A 19803-nucleotide genomic window follows, 5' to 3' on the forward strand; every position below is an offset into this window, starting at 1 on the left:
TCAGTTGTTAGTAGACCGTTAATAGGGGTAAAGCACAGTGCAGCAGCGAGGAGAGAATACCTGTGCCTCTCATTCGTTCTCCACACCCTCTTCAGTTCCTTTACAGCCCCATAGGAAACCCATCAAAGTATGTGGGTCCGCTGAGACTCGTGGGGGAACATGCACCCAGAGAGTGTATGTGTATTGTATCACCTGATGCGCAGGAGGATATTGACATGGTAATTGTGTCGACTCCAGTCAAGCGCTGGTGCCCGCTGGGAACTGCCATTCAGCCTCCCCTCCCCTTCCTGTGAGGATCTTGTAGAGTGGTTGGTTGGTTGCTCAGGACATGGCGAACACAGCCCAATATACAAGGAGATGTAGCTAGGCCAGCCTGCGTTCCAGCTCTTCCCGGGACACCAGATGCTTATTTCAGTGTCTACCAGGGGATAGGCTGATCAGAAGAGGCGCAGAGACGAGAGAAAAGGGCCCTGCAGATGGGAGGTGTAGAAGGAGCAGGTGATGGGTGGAGGGAATGGGTGGCCCCTGGTGGCCTAAAGCAGTTGAAACAAACAGGTCCCACATTGATGCCTTGTTTTTGTCTCCCTTAAAGTTCATTGTGATAAAAGAGGTGTTAGGTGGCAGGAGAGAAAAGTTCAGAGTTTGATGAAGTAGCAGAATAGTACAGTAGCTCCCAAAGAAGTGATGTTCCTATTCAATGCAACATAAAGGGGCATTCTTTATTTGGCAAGTACAGCAGATGCACAATGAGTTATACATTCATAATAGGAAATGTACATTTTACAAGACTGTTACAGTGCAGCTTGTACACTTAAAGTTGGAAAGTACAACTTAACACATGTTATATAGTACTTTGAAGGCATGTCTTTATTTCTCTACTGTTCATCCACTGTGATATAAAGGAAAGGCCTGTTATCTGTACATCTTTGAGGATATACATGTAAACCAATAGCCTCGGGTCACTCCTTTGTAGATCTGATTGGACACACGCCTATTTCCTTTACTTTTCGGTTTCCTCTAGTGAGAAGTACAAAGCTGAGATCAAGGACAGGAAAGTGTTGGAGATCCTCCAGACCAAAGACTACAAGATACAGGAGCTGGAGCAGGTAAAGTACTCTGGTCTAACCAACTGCAACGTGCTGTGTTAAGCGAATGTCTGTTAGATATTAGATACATTCATGATGGACATAATTCAACATGGTGGGAAATATTTACTTGAGCGAGGCTTCTAGTTGTAAGCAATTGGATGTCTCAATAAGTACAAATCAGATTATGTTCATAAAGACAATTACCGAATTACTTTTGACTGAATCCAAACATATGCGTTTGGCCAATGATCAGCTCCGTTGAAGCTACTGGAAATAAAATGCTTTTCTAAACACTTGGTCTAAAAGTTCAGAAGATTGGTATTTCCCTTTCATTTCTTCAAACCGAATTCTCTTAACTAAATCTCCAGACATCTTTTTTATTATCTGACTTTCTAATAACAAGATTTGATTTGATGTCTTTGCTGGTGTATGTCTTTCACTGAAACAATTTGATTTAGTTAGGATTTTTACATTTGTCACTGTCTACTTTAGCTTTTTCTGTGCTTTCATAAATGAAAATACTACATATAACAAATAAGAACCACCTAAAACTCGTTCTCTCTCTTACCTGCTTTCTTTAGCATTACCCTCTGAGTAATATGTCTTGATGGTACGATGGCTGACGATAATGACATCACTAATGTAATTGACTCCAAATCATCATCCCTCCACTGAAGCATCTGTCAGTCTCCTTCATTAGCATCCCTCATCCAGAATCCTGTTCGTTCCTAATGAGACTGAAGCTGTAATGGAGTCATCAGCTTGCCAGTGTTTTTTACCCTCCTCAGCCATCTTAACTCCATCCAGTCGATACAGTAGCTATAGCATTAACTCATATGAACACAAGATACAAACTTTATTTCATTGGAATATCTTGGCCTTTTAGTTTCCGAGTAGTAAAACAGTACAATCAGCAAAAATAGTGCCGTTTTTTCACAGATTCTCACAGATTCCTCACAAATATTAAAAGACTAAAAAGGTACAAAGACAAACGGTTGTAGTTGCTTTAATTTAAGTCATAATTATTAATAACACATTGAGTTTTGAGCCATTTGCTCGTGCAATTATATAAAGGGCAAGTTAAAAGTGGCCTCTTTATTTAGGCCTGCTATTGCAATATCAAACCAAATAAAATGAATTGTTTTGTACTTCAAAAGCCACTTTAGAAATGACCCTTTCCCTCAAATAATGTAAAATAAATCTCACTGAAGTCAGTTTGATTTTAACGAGACTTTAGTGAACAGACATTTATATTGATCTGCATTAATGTATCTGTTAGTATTACTAATAACTGGCTGGAAAATAACTTAAAACTGCTAATTGCATAAGTATCTACACGTTCTTTGACTTTTCCTGACAACTTTACCCCTGCCTTCAGCGTGAAACATTTCTGAACAAACTTCCTGCACTAAGAGTTTATTATTATGCAGCTGATCTGATGATTTCCCAAGTGGCTTTCAAAGAAAAAAACGAATAAAATATTACAATAATTATACATTTTTCATTCTTGCATGCTTGTATTTTCTATGTGTTTCAAAGGTGACTTGTTCTCCTCTCTGAACTGCTGCTAATGAAACGTACAGGCTATTTGAGAGCCCCATTAACAGCACTGAGCTCCGTGCTGTGTCACTCGGCCCTCTGATGGTCATCATCTCCTCCACAGTCTCCAGCCATTCACACCCAAACATTGATTCATTGGTTTTTCCAGTTTTTTTTGGAGAAGTGATGAGTCCACACGGGATCTTACTCTCCTCTTAATATCTCCACTTTCCAACTTTCATGATGTTTTTTCTTCTTCCATACTTTCCCTCACTTCTCCTTTCCAGTTTTGTAACATAATTAGCTTTCATATTTTAACTGCACTGGGAATTTTCAAATGCTAATCTTTCTGTCCTAGACCTCTTAACTTGGCGGGCCCCCCCTTTTTTTCCCTCCTCTATCAATTGAGCACTACTGGGGTTCAAATTGTTCTCGCCTACCTCATTATCAACGTTTGAATTTATTTTCTGCTCTCCAGTATAAATCTCTATTAAAGCCCCTCTGTTCTTAGCACGGCGAGCTAGGAGTAGCGAGGAACGCTAAATCCGCTATCTGGATATATCTGAGCGATTTCCCTCAACATGGCAATTAATTGCATCCCAGAGCACAGTGTTACTTGAGAGGAGGGTGTACCCGCCGCACAAGGCTGTGGATTACCAGCCAATGCCAAACCCCATCTGATACAGTGTTAACAGGCCAGATTCCTAATACTAACGCCACAAAGGCTGCCAAAAAACATGAAGTCAACATACCAGCATCAAAAGTGGCTGGTCATTAAAATCATTGAACATTTTCTGCTGGCCTCTGGTTTGATCAACCTTGTAAATTATTCAATTGTTCATCATGGAGCTTTATGATATTTTCTGACGCACAGTAACAACATCTTAATATTGTGTGGTAGCTTTCGAGTTAAAGCTATGCATATCATATGTTCATTATTCATTGAATTAATCAGCCCACTGTTTTCTCCAACAAAAATGCCAAGATAATTTGCCGATTCCTGGTTCTTAAATGTGAAAATGTGTGGCTTTCCCTTCTGTAACAATATAGTAAACTGGATATGTTTAGGTGTGGGATTGTTACTAAGACAAAACAAGACTAACTGACATTACCATGGGACATAAGAACATTCGAATGATTTCATAATTTTCTTATTCTTAAAATATCCAAAGATTTTAAGCTAGATTGGCAGAATATCTTCATTATCGAAAATATATATATTTCTGTTGCAACACATTAAAAAATGATCACAGGTTTTTACAGAAGCAATTAGGATGTAATGTTTGACAAATCTAGAAAACAATCCAGTTACTCTGTTTGCTCAGAGTTTCTAAAGTCCATAATGTAACCCGGGGGGGCTTTTGTTTTCTTCTCTCTCTGTGTCGCCGTCTGCCACAGAGAGTGACAGGGCAGCAGCAGGAGATGAACAACTTCTCACAGAGGAGGACTGCGACAGTGGACGAGGAGAGTTCCCTAATGAAGAAGGAGCTGACAGCCCTGCGTGAACAACTGGTCAATAACACTCAGGAACTTAAGGCAGGTGGAACAAATGTTCTGTGGCAGTCTGGGCCTTAAGAGTCAAGAAGTCTATTTTCTGTGTGACACTGAACACGACAAGTCCCACTGGGCTACTGCCACAGGCATTAGTCGTTTAGAAGAGACAGAGGATTGCTCAGCCCTCTGGAACACAATCTCTATGTCTTTGTGTCTCTCCTCCCGCTTTCCGCCCTCGCCATATCTCACCCTTTCTTGCTTTGAGCTTCCCCTCTTACTACTGACAACAGAGAATACTTAACAACTGGGAAATGTGTGTGTGCGAGAGAGACAGAGGGAGAGAGAGAGAGGGTAGCAGGTTGTTAACAGATAAATACTTAATGACTGCTTCAGTGGGGGAAAGTGAAAAAGTGTGCGTGTGATGGTGTGGCTTCTCCCTAATTATGCTTAGTTGGGACCTGGCTATGATTAATTGATAAAGGAATGATTCTTACACGTTCATGGTGAGGTCTCATGGCGAGAAGTTGTGGGGGACAGCATCAAAGGAGACCTAGGTTGAGTCTAATGGGTCCTGCAGAAAGCAGCATTCTCATTAGGAGCCTGTCATTAAAGCGGACACACAGGCGCCTGTACCTGCAGGAGCCCAGCTCTCTAGGCACGGCTCGGCCAACAGCAGCCAACATCTGGCTGGCGGGCTCAGTCATACGGCACCAGTGACCTTGGCCAATCAGTGGCCCATGCAGGGGGCTCCCGCAGAAAAGACACTCCACTGTTTACATATTCATTTCAGCCCCAACCCCATGGGTTGCTTCTCTTTTTGTACTTTTCCATCTTTCTTTTTCATTTTCTCACTTTGAATCTCTACTTTGTCTTTTTCTGTTTTCCATTGTTTATTTGGCACTCATGACCCCCCACTCTCCTCCTTACACACACACACACATCTCTCTTATTCAGGAAATGAAGACGGAGTATAGGAGGAAAGAAGAAGGCGAGCGGCAGGTGGTGAAGGCTCAAGAGGAGGAGAAAGAGGGATTAACCTCCCGCTGGGCCGCCTTGCGAGCTGACCTGGAGGAGAAGGAGAGGCAAGCCAACATCCAGAGGGATGCTGCCCAGGACAGAGTCAAGGTACGGACAAAGGGACAAGTCCACACACACACACACACACACACACACACACACACACACACACACACACACACACACACACACACACACACACACACACACACACACACACACACATACACCAAGTTATACAGGAAGGGCTCCATCCTCTCGCTTTCCCTTTCTTTTGCACACCTTGAACTCTCTGATCCCTCATACCCTTTCCTCCTCAGCATGTGAATATAAAAAGAACTCTGTGGAAAAGCACACAATTTAAATATGCAAAGACCATATTCAAAGGAATAAAAAATTATAATTCAACATGGGGAGACCTATTTTCGTTGGTTGGGTTAAAAAATGAATTGAGCTGACCAGAACTGAAAGGAACTTTTGGGAAGTCATTAGCCTCATCCCAATACCCCTCCTCGACTCCTCCTTTCCCTCACTCGCTTCCCTTCCTTGCGTCTTAGCTCCGCCTCCGTAAGATGCGAGCGAGAGACACGAGGAGGTGACGCGAGGACAGAGGAGTCCTCAGGTATTAATTGGGATGTCCTCGTTCACTCAAACGTCACTTTTAAAGACGTCTGTTAATGATGACATGTGCACAGATGTATCCCCTCTCATCGGGTTTAACTGAATAACCCCTTAGAACCGGCCCATTTGTTGTTAAATATTTATTTAAATGAATGAATCTTTCTCTTGTTAGTCAAGTAATTCAATGTCTGATGGTTGGTCCTGCTTTTGTGTTCCGTTTTGGTGTAAAATGTAGCCTACATTTAAATAAAAATATAATTATAGTAATGTGAAAGCCTTTTAGAAATGAATTGCACATAATAATTCCCACGGAGCTGTGAGCACTTATACATTTATGTGACGCTTTTCCACTCATCTTCCAGTTGTCGGTTTTCCTCTGTTGAAATCGACCAGCTGTGAAGGTGGGGGCGGGGCTTTTATACACGAGTAGTGAAAACACTTCCGCGTTGTCTGCTCGCGTGTATCCTCCCTTTCGTCTCCTCCCGCACCCCTCCTCCCTCACCCCTCCTCGACTCCTCCATGTGCATTTCAGCTATTGGGACGTCCTTCAACATGGCGTGTCTTGATCGATTTCCGGGTCAAGTCCCGGAGGAGGGGAAGAGAGGAGTCGAGGAGGGTATTGGGATGAGGCTATTGTGTTGGTGTCTGTAGTTCTTGTAGGACTTTATCCCTTAAAAACGCAATCAGTTAATTTCCATTTCTACAGTCATTGGTATTAATCGAGACTGCCCTTCTCTGTGGACATGAGAAAATACAGTCATTACACAGCGACAGCAGGGTTTCTTTTCAACACTCAACCAATACAAATCACAAAGTCCTGAGCAGTTTTCATTTCAAACTGCCACCTCTTGCCCCCCCCCTTACAGTAGTCCCATAAGACACATAAGAGCCCCCCCTCTTCCCTTTTCCTTGTTGACTAATCGCTACACTAGTCAAACGGAGTCAGACAGGAAGTCTTGAATAAGTCAGGGCAGCAGAGTAATTACACTTGGACAGGATGGAGCCCAGCAACTAGTCTATGCGCATCCATCACAGCCTAAGACACTCCACCTGTTCCTCGTTTTCTGTATCATACTTAATTTGAGGGATGGAGATGGAGATCATGGGGTGTGCGGCGGATACATCTCGCCAATTTGTTTTACATAGCGAAGATTTGTCCAGGAATTGATAATGTAATCCAGTGCATGCATAGATCAAATACAGCTACAGAGTGGACAAAATAAAAAAAACACAATGTGATAGCCCTAAAGCTGATACATATTTACTGATCCACCTTATTGGTTTCCTTATTTTACAACTTAATAGGAAGCTGCTTGACCCTGACACATGTACACCTTTCCTGCAATAAGTTACTTTAGTTTTTTTCTTTTATTACATATGTCTTACTATATATAGACACCAAACAACATGCTTTTTATGCACTTACACACAGTAAGTATCCTTTCTGGTAATTGCTGAAGACTAATTAATTGTGCATATGGTTGATTGGGGCCCTGTGAAATGCTTTTTTAATTACATTGAATCTGTCAGGTTTTGAGGACCTTTGTGTGTTAGATGCTCTAATGGTTTCTTCTTATTAGGAAAAAGCTGTCACTAACACCTTGCCTACACTTGCCGCACAGCGAAAGAGGCGCAGCAGCTGCAGTCCTCCGCTTCCGTCTTTACTGAACCTGCTTCGCCACACTGATGCTTTGTGCTTACAAGTGTTTTGACAGTGCTCGCATCCCAATGCACATTCAATGTAGTTACATGTGTAAGTTTGAGGGATCATATTTGACTAAAAATAACATGTCTGAAATGTTTTAAATCCAACATTTACGCTTTATCCCAATATCAAATTAAACGTCTTTGATTTAAGTATAGCGTAAACAACCTCACTAGTCTGTGTTAACATGGCCTAATCTTCAATCCACTGCAAACACATGTAATGCTATGAGCTCCGTTCCTGAAACAGAAATGAACTGTCTTTACTTTTGTTTTACTCCAGAAGTTGGAAGAGCAGCTGCACAATGCCTGGCAGGAGTTGTCCAGCTCACAGAGCCACAGCAGCAGTCTAACAGCTCAGCTTTCCTCCAAAGAGAAGGAGGTGGCAGCAAAAGAGGGGCAACTCAATCAACTTCGGTGAGCCCTTCCAACTTAAGCATCGCCCAATGCACTTCGCTGTCTGTTTTGTTGTTATAACAGACCTACGTTTTGTTGGGGTCATTTCATTAGCTCAAAAAATAATACATCGGTGCAGTGTAGGCATTTCTTCACTTGGGTTACTGTGAGCAGCATTTAGTATATTGCTCGCTACGTTGTGAGGCTTGGGGGTGACACAGATTTCTTCCGCTCTGGCTCATCTAAAGCCACTTGATAAGCCCTGCATAGTGGATGTGCTTTAAAAGAAGGAGGGAAGGGAAACAGGGCAGGCTTTGGCTAAGCTTTAGTCGATATGATAAAAAAAACGGTGAGAACCGTAGCAGCCTTAGTGGTAATCTCAACCTTTTTTAACTACTTTTCTGTTTTAATACCAGACGCACTCTGACGTGTCACATCAGGAGAACCGACCCTTCTTAGGGTTTCAGCTAGGTAGATGGTGATATTCCTATAAGTTACAACAACAACAAAAAACGGAATAACTGAAAATCATTCTCCCAGTTCACCCTAAAATGTATTTATTTTTTCAGTGTGGGGACTTTTTTTGAAGTGAGTGACATCTAAACATTTATTTTAATTAGAAAATTGAATATATATATTTTTTTCTTACTTGAATGACATCCAAAACGTGGACATGGAGATTTCAGTCTATATATCGAGAACTAATGTCAATGCTTTTTATTGTGTTGATAAACAAGGTCTTTGCTTTAACAGTCACAGCACAGGTACAGTATGAATGTGTATAACACGTTGTGTGTTTGTGTAGTTGTGAGTTTGCAGAGGTGCAGACTCTGTACAGACAGAGCACACAGCACGCAGCGGAGCAGAGCAATCTGATAAAGCAACTGGAAGGACTGAACCTGGACACTCAGAGAGTCCTGAGGAACCAGGAAGAGGCACACACTGCTGACACCACCTCCTATCAGAAGGTACACACAAGGACACACAAGGACACGCAAGCCAAACCTCAAACTCATCATTATTATAACCACTTTGTTGCACTCAGTTCAGGCTGCACCCGCTGCGGTGATTTATTGCCAGGCTAGCTGTAACCTACAATTATTTGACTAGTGCCAAAAAAAGGACTTTTCTCGCTGTATCACATTACTGTCAAGTGGTTCTCAGTCTTCCACCGCTCTGTCTGATGACTGTACCACTGTGCCTAACCCTGCACTACACTGGAAGGGGGTTCAGAGACATTTAGGGCAATTATGAGTCATAAAACATCAATTTTCAGGAACATTTATCTGACGTCATACTACCTTCTTTTCTTCTCCTACCGATTTTCCTTTTTGTGCCGACTTCAATGATCTCAGCATATTTATTTTCAATTACTATGGAAGTAAGAAAACATCTATATATGAAATAGGCTGCACAATGGATCACACAGAGATCTCTAACTCACTATTCTGGCTTCTAAAAAAAATTAAATGAACATGATCCAATGCAATACTGACGAACTTTAAATTGCGTGGGTGTCCGACGTCCTGAATGTTGTGGCTTCACTATAGAGTAGCAGAGTAATAAACATAAGAGAATTGACAAGCATAATTGAAATGCACTGAATTCAGGTGACAAATCTGTGCAAGTCTTTGAAGTCCTGTCTTGACACAAACATGTGATTAATATCAGTAATAAAGGCACATCATGAAATTGTAGGCAGTGCTGGAATGTTGTTCATATTTTGCTTATAGGACTGTGAAAAAGAACCCGTTTTATTTAGCTGCAGAGGTTTGTACATTGGCAGGAATGTAGAAAAACATGGAAGTGAGAAACAGTGCTTTGTTTATTTAAATGGGTAAGGGCAATACAATTATTTATCCCCTAAAATCAATAAATGATGTGTGATAAATAACTGTGATTTTAATATTAACCACATAAACTGTATAATGTTGCCATCATTTTGCAGTTCTAAACGAAAATGTACGACAGGTTTCATGTCACCGAGAGTGATTTTGTCTCGTCTTCCTCCATTTGACATCCCATCTCTCGTTGACGTGACCCCCGTCCCTCGCCTCTTCACCTTCCCTCCTGCCCTGTTTCCTAACCCTTTTGTCCTGTTTGTGTTTGTTGACAGCTGTACAAGGAGTTGAGTCAGTGCTACCAGGCCCTCATCTCTAGTGAGGCCGACCTGCGTCAGAGTCACCAGAAGCTGAGTGGCCTGCTGGATGAGAGGGACCAACACATCCTGCAGCTCCAGGCTCAGGCACAGCAGCAGGAGCAAGAACACACACAACTGCAGCAACACAATCAACAACTACAGCAGCAGCAACAGCAACAACTGCAGCAACAACATCAACAACAACAGGCTCAACACACACCTCTTTTCTCGTCAAACAGACAAACTAACTTTAAGGTAAGCACGCTTTTTATTCTTCTCCCTCTCTCCCACAGATGCCCTGTCTTTTGAAAGTGCATCACAACTCCAGGCTCTAACAATTTCGTTCTGTGAGGCCTACTCTGCTGTAGAAGTTGTTCAACTTAAATATTTACATATATGCATGTGTGTGGGTACGGACAACAACATATGTATGCATGAGCTTCGCTGCGTTATATATCTAAGTCATTTTAGATAATAAACACGATATATATGATACTCCTCTCAATCATCTGTTTGGAGCTTGTGTCTAATTGTCCTAAGGTGCAGAGACAGCGATGTGAATGTGGATAAGAAGGAACAGTAATGACCGACAAGCCCCAGCATGGCCTGTGGTGGTGGTGGTCTTGAACTGAGAATCATTCTGTTAATATCGCTCTACTTCACCCTTGATCTATCCATCTCTCTAAGCACCAGCGTCTTTCATGTCAGCTATCTGATCTTCTCCATCGCTCTGTCCTGAGCACACATGCACTCTGACTTCATTCATCTATCTCCTTCCTATCCTCCCACCCAAGTACCTGGAAGTCCTTTTAACACACTCGCGTCAGACAGCAAAGACAGATAAGAGACGGAGAGAGGTGATTTAATTGGAGCCCAGTTATGTTTTTGAAGATGATGTTGGAGTTACAGTTCTACATCTGTTAGTCAGCAGGGGTTTGGCTTTAGCTCTCTACCTTTGAACTGTCACCCCAAGGCAATATAGGCTCTAGTTTAAAGTCAATGCTACAGCCACATTTTAAATGGGCTTTAACAACTCTTAATGATATGGTGATCGGTGTTTCGTGGACCACACAGTGTCAACGACTGGAATAGTAACAAGTAGCTTCTGTATAACATAATAATCGTATTCCATCAACATTGTACGGCCCTGAACTTGTTATACTAAGTTTCTCAATCTGTTCCGCAGTACGACTCTCCCTTCAAAAATACATCTTCTTGCATTTAAAACACCTCCGTAGCCGATGCAGCAGAAGATCATATGTTTGTGCAGCAGTTGAGTAATTTCTCTGCCTTTACAGACTTTAATTGTTTCATTTGATTGGTTGATATTTTCTGACAGGGCTGGCCCCAGACTGGAAGTTAAGAGATATCAGCTCAAAGGTTAAGTGAGTTACAATCGCCCCGTCTCACTTAACCCTGTTCATTTAACCAGCGGTGAAATATAAATGGATAATTTAGCCCGTAATTAAATACCATACTGCAGTGTTCCCCCAGTAATTAATACTACATTTAGAGAAGATGCAGTTAGTGCTGCGTGTAATGTGGTATGGTGCATGCGTGTGTGCATGTATACACTGTATATGTGCTTGACTTTATCAAGCTAAGCACTCTACCCCGTTTCTCTTCCTCACCCAGGTCAAAGTGAAACAACCCCTCACAGGGCAGGGACGTAATTACAAAATGTACCGTGTTTATAATAATAACGTATGCAAAGAATTGATATGAACTTTTGTTTACTGAACACATGTAGCTGCTGTCTGGCTGATTTGTTTCTTTAACTTTCTTACCTACTGACATCAAAGCGAACACAAGGTATCCCAAGGTATAGCACTCAGTCAGGAGGGCTTTCTGTTTCCCACTCTGTAATTTCCCTGACAGGTTGTGCGTATGAGTGTCTGCGTGTTCGACTCAAGGTGTGTGTATCCGAGCACATAATCGCAAATTCTGTAACAACTTCCTCCCGAACACCTGTTAAATTCTAATGCTCAGGTTGTTAAGGCAGATTTGATTTTAATTTTAAATGTTTTGGTGGAAGTTACCGTTGGAGGTGATCAAAGTGCTGATCGCAACGGGAGCAAAGGGGGGAGATGCAGCGTTCATTTGCATATGGACCAGAGCGACTGCTTTGAACACCCCTCCTGCAGTGGATTTTGGGGGGAGCGGAATAAAGGAGGAGCGTGAGTGAGAGGAATAACACATTGTGTGTTATACTTCCATGCTGTGCACTAAGACTGACTGTCTGCGCTCCTCTGTCTTAAGTCAAGTTAACTCTTTGCAGGAAGCGTAACAAGACTTAACAAAGACTTAAACATGAACAATGTGTAGACTTGGGATTCTGCTCCCTCCAATTTACATTAACCTGCAGAGTCGGCACTGAATGAAAAATCTAAATCTAAAAGAAAAGTTTCAGCTCCACTACCGGTGTTGGCGAAGAATTATATTGATGATATGTAAAAAGAGGAAATATTGATATCATGTTTTTAGTACACATACTATAATAGTGTATAACTAATCCAGCATTGATTTGTGTGCAGTTGTGGTAACTATTTAAATATGAATTTGCCAAAAAACAAAATAAACCAACTTAGATGAATTAGACTAATTGCATTATAATGATATTTTTTATATAGTTACCTTAATAATATTGTAATTGTTAACACATTATTCTGAAAACCCTTAGTGCCCTAAGCTCTCCCTAGCAACACATAACATGTCTTGTACCTAGCTCTTAACTAATGATCATTTGTATTGTCAATTAACTATTTGTCATTTAGTATAAAAACATAACGGCTAGAAAAATATGTAAAATGCCCATTACAGTTTGTAAACTTTGATACATTTATATGTTGAAGTATTATTGAAAAAGCTGGAACCTAAGAGTGCTTAGTGTTCTTAATTTACAATGACAACAAATGTTTGTTCAGTAAACATATCAGCTTTTTTTCGGAAGTGTTCTGTATCGTGTACGAGTGTGTGTTTATTGAAAACAGTGGGATATCTCCATAAAGTCAGACTGCAGATGGCCCCCTGCCCTGATCTCCTAGCTGGAGGGCCTGGCTGATCATCATGACCCCCACGCACAACACCATGCAGTCTGAACTAACTGCCAGGTTGGAGAGGTTCGGGTTGCCAGGTTGGGTGGTCACCATCACAATCTAGACTCAGAAAAGAGAGTCCTCATTAGTGGACAGAGAAATAGCAAAAGTGAACATGTAATCATTAGCAACTATCTCCCTAACTGCATGATCGTATGTATAGTTGTTTGGCTATTGTCAGGTCTGTGCGGTGATTAAAGACCAACATTAGAATCCATAGCAGACCTCAGGCTTTCTGGAACCTCCAGCACAGTAAATGAGTGGTAAGGTGTTAATTGTGTGGGCAGTCATTCAAAGCGCTGGTTATCCTCTCATCAGCATTGGAAAGGGAAAATGAGGCATGTTCCATCACTCCAGAAAAGTTTCATATGAATATGAGAAAGAAGCCCCTGCATCTTTTAAACTTGTTTTCATGTACAATAAGTATTTTTCCCTGATAACATGTGGACATATCACAGTACAAAAAGCACAGGTGTAATATCACGATGAAAGTGCATCAGTTCCGGGGTCCTACTATCACTAGGACCGCTGAAAAGAACAATCATTAATATTATTAGTAACACCTGTGCTATTACTGCTATATTAAACACACTCATATGACCTTTTATTAAGGACACCCCCCTTTGTTTACGTCGGCCTTCCGGGAAGAGTGGTGGATTCATGCACATCCTTGTTTTTTCACTAATGTTTTTACCATCAAATGTTACTAGCACAAGTCCCTTATATGTGTTTATAAGCTGAACCTAAAGCACGGATACATTTCCCAAGGTGTTCTCCTTCTTTATAAATTGAAAGAAGCCCACATGGTGCATTTCCCATAGCTTGATGAGATGTTTTTTTTTTAACATTTGCTTCTGGCTTGTTATTTATGTTAGCCAATCTAAATGCTTTTAGATGTATAATTAAAGTGCTAGTTGCACACACACATCCGCACGTAAATACACCCACCATTTTGCGGGGTCACGTTTGGCTTAGGTGAGGCGTTTCCTTTGATCATCATCATCATTAATGGCAACCATCAAGTGAAAGCTTAATGCTACAAAGAAACGTGGAAATTAATTATTAAAACCGACATCTTAACAAACAGAATGGAGGCAGCCAGAGGGTTCTTAATGTGTGTGTGTTGGTATACAGAAAAGCACAGTACAGAGCAAAGATGGAGGTTACTTTTCTGGCGATGTTTCAGTAAAATGTGATGGAGAGCTTGTATAAGTCAGATATGTTTGAATTGTCTTTCACATGGGTCTTGTTTTGACTGTCTGCTCCTCAGTTTTTTCCCATCTGGAACGGCACTCCTTTAGCTCAACTGTCAGGACCTCCCTAGGAGTATGTTAAAAATGTAGTGCAACCTGCTGCTTGTATTAACATACGCCTTCTCTCTTCAGACCCATCACTCATCCTTTCCATCTAAAAACATTGTGCAAAGGTTATAAATTCAACTGATGCTCAAGAATTATAGTCTGATAAATGTTTCATGACTTATAATGCTATTTTTGTCATCCGCTCATCTTGTGTATGCTGAGTGCGTTATCAGGGTTGTCGACATCAGTTTGTGTATGAGGGTGTGTTTGGAGCTGGGCCATGTCCAGGGCCAGAGACACACTAATGGCATGGACTCCAGTGGTGTGTTTTACCAGCTCAACTGCTCTCATTAGATGAGAACCTCTGTAGCGCAGCCCGCCTCATTAATGAAGCACAGCCATGTGCCGCTGCAGATACATGCACTCCCTCACTCAGGCACATACACTCGGGTCAAACAGACTGTGTGGGAGGACTGTGTACTTACACGCAAAAACACACACGCACCTTCCATCCTACTCACTGTAAAGTCCCCGTTAACACACATCCATATATGCACACACACACATTCTTTGAAGAATCACCATGTTGAATACCAAGTGCACCTGTCCTGGTGGGGGGGGGGGGGGGCACGCACCTTGTGAAGCCTATCCAATCACAAACAGTGTCTCGTGTATTTGTATATTCATGGAGTCGTGTGTGTGTGTGTGTTTCTGTCTGTCTGTCTGTGTGTGGCGGGGCCCCTCCTGATTATAGCTGCTCCATAATTAACAGTGATCAGATTTGTTTTGTGGCATAAATGGTGCATGTGTAGAACATTAGGCCTGGCAAGTCTCATTTCACATTCAGCTCAAGGGCTCGGCAGCAGACGGGTCACGAGCTTCAGGGAGCACAATCACAAGCCTCCCTCCATATGGTCCTGCCTGCCGCATCCTCAGCAGCGAGGGCCGCCAGTGCCAGACAAGTTCCCCCAAGAACCTAATCGTGTTCAGTAATTACCAAGACCGGCTTTTCTCTTTTTTCCCCCTCCCTCCCTCAGCCTCCTCACAATCTCTTGCTCTTTTTCCCGTGCACCTGCACACTCTCTCCTTCTCTTTAAATCGTATTCCATTGCTTTCAGTAAGCTGCCTGAAGTATGTTTCCCTTTTGCATCTTTACTGTCTTACAGTTTCCCTGTTTTGTTTTTTTGCTGGATAAAAACCAGGATGGGATTGAGAGGCAAACAACTCCAACACTCCCGCATCAGTTAATTTCTAAATTGCTTTATGTGGCTGATGCCGAAAAACCCAGTCCGTCCTCCTGACTGCCTGGAAATTATAAATAATTGTAACAGATGCGCCAATATGGCCGGCCTCCAATAAACGAGGCCCCAGATAATTTGACCAACCCCCTTTGACAGGCCAATTTAATAAAACATGAACAAAATCTTCCTCACTAATAATTTATCATCCCCTCTCCTCCCCTTTGGTTAAAGTTGATTACCCTGGCAGTTAACAAGGTCACGCCCAGATGCCAGGTTTCTGATAATGCAATCAGGACTCGTTGGAATAAAGGTGATGACATCCTGTGCGCTTTTCTTCGCTACCTGGCCTTCAAGTACTTCACAGTATCGAATGGCTCTATTTGTCAAAAGGCTTTGATTTGATGTGTTCAGTAGACGTGTTGTTGAAAGCAGCAGGTGAGGCTGTTTCTTTGTGTTTCGCACCTTTTTATCAAGAACTTAAAAAACGAAAGGTGAGAATTTATACAGGAAGGTGATGTGAGTTAGAAAGTGTTCACTTCAAGATAAAGGCATCAACAAAGCTTATAGAAAGTCTACAAAACATGCTCTTTGATAGTGTGTGTGTGTGTGTGTGTGTGTGTGTCTCGTAGAATGCATTCTGTCAATTAAAGTCTTGGTACTGTTCACAGATCACGATAAAGGGCTGCTTGAACTGTTCATACTAGCAGGAGCAAAAGTGTAACTATAGATTGTCACATTTAAGTGACATGGGCAAAACAAAATCAATACCTGCACATTTGCATTATAGGAATGTACATGTGTGTGGTTGTATGTGCATCACACCTACTCCTGTGTCGGTGGGCCCTCTTTCTCCTGGTCCCCTTCAGTACGTTTAGGTAATCCCTGCTGTGTGCAGATGCTGCTAGACACCGGCATAAAGACACTGATAAATGGACTGGCCATGATAGCACTCACAAAGCTGGAGCTGAGAGATAGTTGTCCCACTGCCACATGACACATCTGGGTCTTGACGCTGGTATATTAAAATGTCATTTGGAAATCTTTTAAACTACTAAAAACGAAAAAAGCATTTTCCTTAATTTGGTTTCATCTGTTTAACCAAATGTTTTCCTGGTTTCGTTGTTTCGTCTTATTAACTTAAAATATAAGAAACTACCTCATTTCCCATTATGATATGAGCAAAGAAGTTACTGAATGTCTTCACAGTTTGGTTTGGATTTCAACAGCCAAAAAAACATTTGACCGTGAATATTGGCTAAGAATCAGCTAGACGTATTCCTTTGTTTTATCAAGGTTGTGGTTAAACTGGAACTACTGCATTTTTAAAAATAACTTTTTTGTTTCTTCATCAGAACAATATCCATTTTGAATATGACACATGTTGAACATATTTAAAACAATCTTAAAGCTTAAAATAACTCTTATATCAATCATACACACCAACACTCATATAAACACGTGCAAATTCAAATCGATCGGTAAGCAATGCCACTAGTTATCTTGAAGCAAACCAATTCACTACAACTCTGGATTTGCAACTAGTTTTTATCCATTTCCCGTTGTTTTCTGCACTAACCAGCCTGTTTTTCTTACTTAAAAACCCAAACAAACATGCCCTGTCTCTGTTGTTACAGGCGGTGGTGTCGGAGGAAGCTGATGCTGCAGCTCAGAGGTCTAGCCCGACTAGCGCTGACCGGACCCCCACCCTAGGCTCAGATCCCAGGCCAGAGGATAAGACCCTTCATCGGAGATCCACCATCTCCGTCAGAGGACAGCAGGTAGGTTTGCACCCGGTACTGCCAATTATGTCAGAGGCAGCACGTGGGTGAGCAGCTTACAGCCCCACACTACCATTACCACTTTGCACAGATTAGATCAAAGCCATAGAGAAGAGATATGAAGGAAATGGTCTGTTGAGAATCATGTGATTTATCAGACTCTGCTTCTGCGAACCTTTGTCCTGAACTCCTCAACACACACACACACGCCCCTCCTACTGTGAGTGGGCCGGCGTGTGCAACTGGTTTCACGCATGCCTTGGGCTCAGGCACTGGCTAATTTACCGCTTCAACAGTACATTATGAACAAGAAAGAAGCTTTTGATCTTCTCTGTATTCGACTCATAAGTTTGGCAGGACATGTTTCTAGATGGCCTCACTCACTTTAAAAGCTGGCCTGGAGACACATTGTTTGATTTATACAGCTGTCCTCATTAAAGCCTTATTGGAGGTGCTTTGGTTCAGGCAGTTTATACATGTAATGTATTTATATTGCACAAAATACATAAACAGTATTGACATGATTTGATGCGCTTCCATTTTTGGGATACTCTGTGATGTGCGCCCTAGGACACACACACACACACACACACACACACACACACACACACACACACACACACACACAATCTGTCTGTTTTGATGCACCTACTATTTATTGTTTTTGGATTGTTCTGCCAATACTTTAAATTAGAGTGGGACTATTTTCTACACAAAACATTTTTGATACTTTATTCGACGAATCAAAACATGGATCATATTCTGATTGCTTTAACATGTGAATCAGTGTGTTATACCAATGTGTGCACCCCAATAAAACTAGTTATTCTTGCTCCTGACCCTTACCACATAAACACACATGTGTGGCGTACATACATTTACAAATGGATTTTAAAATCTGCCGTTCCTGTTCATAAAAACAGAAGCTTGGCCATATAGAGAGAGGGTCAGCAGGGATTGAATCAACATTGCAAATCTATCTATATGCTGCTCCCATGGAACCCTGAACTAAAACATGTATTTGTTCAAATCAATATCTTTATTTTATTCAGTAATTCAGTTTTGTACAATATCATTTCAAATGAAAAATAGAAGGAAAAGCCTTACATTAAATAACTTCTAATAAAAAGTAAATTCATGTTTAAGATCTGATTTTAGATTCAGTTTCCATAGTTCAGGTTCTTTTTCATTCTGAACACTTTTTGCTTTTCTCCCTGAGTGATGATTATAAAGCAGCTATGCTTCTAAGGCTGCTACAGGAGGAGTGGACTAACACTCTTTATTTAAGCAGCCACCGGCTACAGACAATACCTAATGCTCTCTCTACACAGTCAAACCACTTGTAAAACCTTAGCTTTAGGTATCATGTCAACTCCAGAAATCCTTTTCGACCTTTTAACGTTGTAAAATAAAGTGAGCATCTTGAGTAGTTGTCGCTATTGGTTGGGTAATATCCAAATATGTAGTTGCTCCTAAGAGGCCATAAACCTGTTATGCTTCATTACCCTCCATTTAAACAATAATACCAGTCTACAAGGTCAAAAGCTGATGAGATGAGCCTTCTGTGCAGCCCACCGCTTCCACCTAGGACACCACATGCAGCTGTTTTTAGTAAGTACCGAAAGTGAAATGTGATTATTGGCCGAGGCGACGATCAGTTCACAGGGGTACATAACTAGCAATGTTCTACATAGAACAATTGTTAAAACCTCAGTGATTAATAAAAGTTACATTCATTTGTATTTCGTACATTCAAACCCATTTGGAATGGTGCCACATAAGTAGAGTTTGTGCTCCTTTTCAAAGATGTTGGAGAACATAAGCTTTGTGTATATGTATGTTTTTACACTTAGAAGTCTGTCTCTCTATGTATGTATGCGTCTTATCCTCGACTGGTCATCAACATTCCTCTTCGACCTATAAGCTGAAAAAGTTCAGCTTTTAGAGCTCCAGACGCACTCATGGCGCTTTTGCAATGATAAAGAAGCCCATTGATGACAGTGACCCCTCTCTCTGGTAGATGGAGCGAGAGGCTGGACGAGGGAGGAGGCAGCAGATGAAATGTGTCTTCTTTGCTCCTCAGCCAGTGACACTGACCCCTCAGAAAGTGTATTACTGTTGCTTGCATAGATACTCTGTTTAGATTTGGGCCTCTCCTCATTTCCCTCTTACTGTATGCCCCCCTCCCTTCCATCAGCGTTGCACTCTCGTGTTTGCAGAGCCATTACAGGGTGCGATGCACAGGTCAGGTCATGGCCGCCAAGCAGCTGCCGAGCGGAGGTAGAGAGCGGGCGCGTTTTTCTGTGCCTTGTGTTCTCAGCTTGTTATCTTTCAGGCCTGTCTTGTAGAACATTAACAACAGTGTCACAACATAGAGCTTCCAACACAG

The 19803-nt window shown here is 41.7% G+C and overlaps 1 protein-coding gene across 2 annotated transcripts in view; it reads left to right on the forward strand.

Moving 5' to 3' along the window:
- cntln (centlein, centrosomal protein) overlaps window positions 1-19803 on the forward strand; it is an 88951-nt gene that overhangs the window by 4890 nt on the left and 64258 nt on the right. The window contains exons 4-10 of one of the 2 annotated variants that reach the window (XM_034230240.1): window positions 1022-1106; window positions 4026-4163; window positions 5076-5246; window positions 7747-7880; window positions 8665-8827; window positions 9976-10254; window positions 17271-17414. In XM_034230240.1, coding sequence (XP_034086131.1) covers window positions 1022-1106; window positions 4026-4163; window positions 5076-5246; window positions 7747-7880; window positions 8665-8827; window positions 9976-10254; window positions 17271-17414 — 1114 coding nt within the window. The remainder of the gene's footprint in view (window positions 1-1021; window positions 1107-4025; window positions 4164-5075; window positions 5247-7746; window positions 7881-8664; window positions 8828-9975; window positions 10255-17270; window positions 17415-19803) is intronic. The other variant, XM_034230241.1, reaches the window with a different exon arrangement.

Source organism: Gymnodraco acuticeps, unplaced genomic scaffold (assembly GCF_902827175.1).
Source record: "Gymnodraco acuticeps unplaced genomic scaffold, fGymAcu1.1, whole genome shotgun sequence".
Classification (NCBI taxonomy): domain Eukaryota; kingdom Metazoa; phylum Chordata; class Actinopteri; order Perciformes; family Bathydraconidae; genus Gymnodraco; species Gymnodraco acuticeps.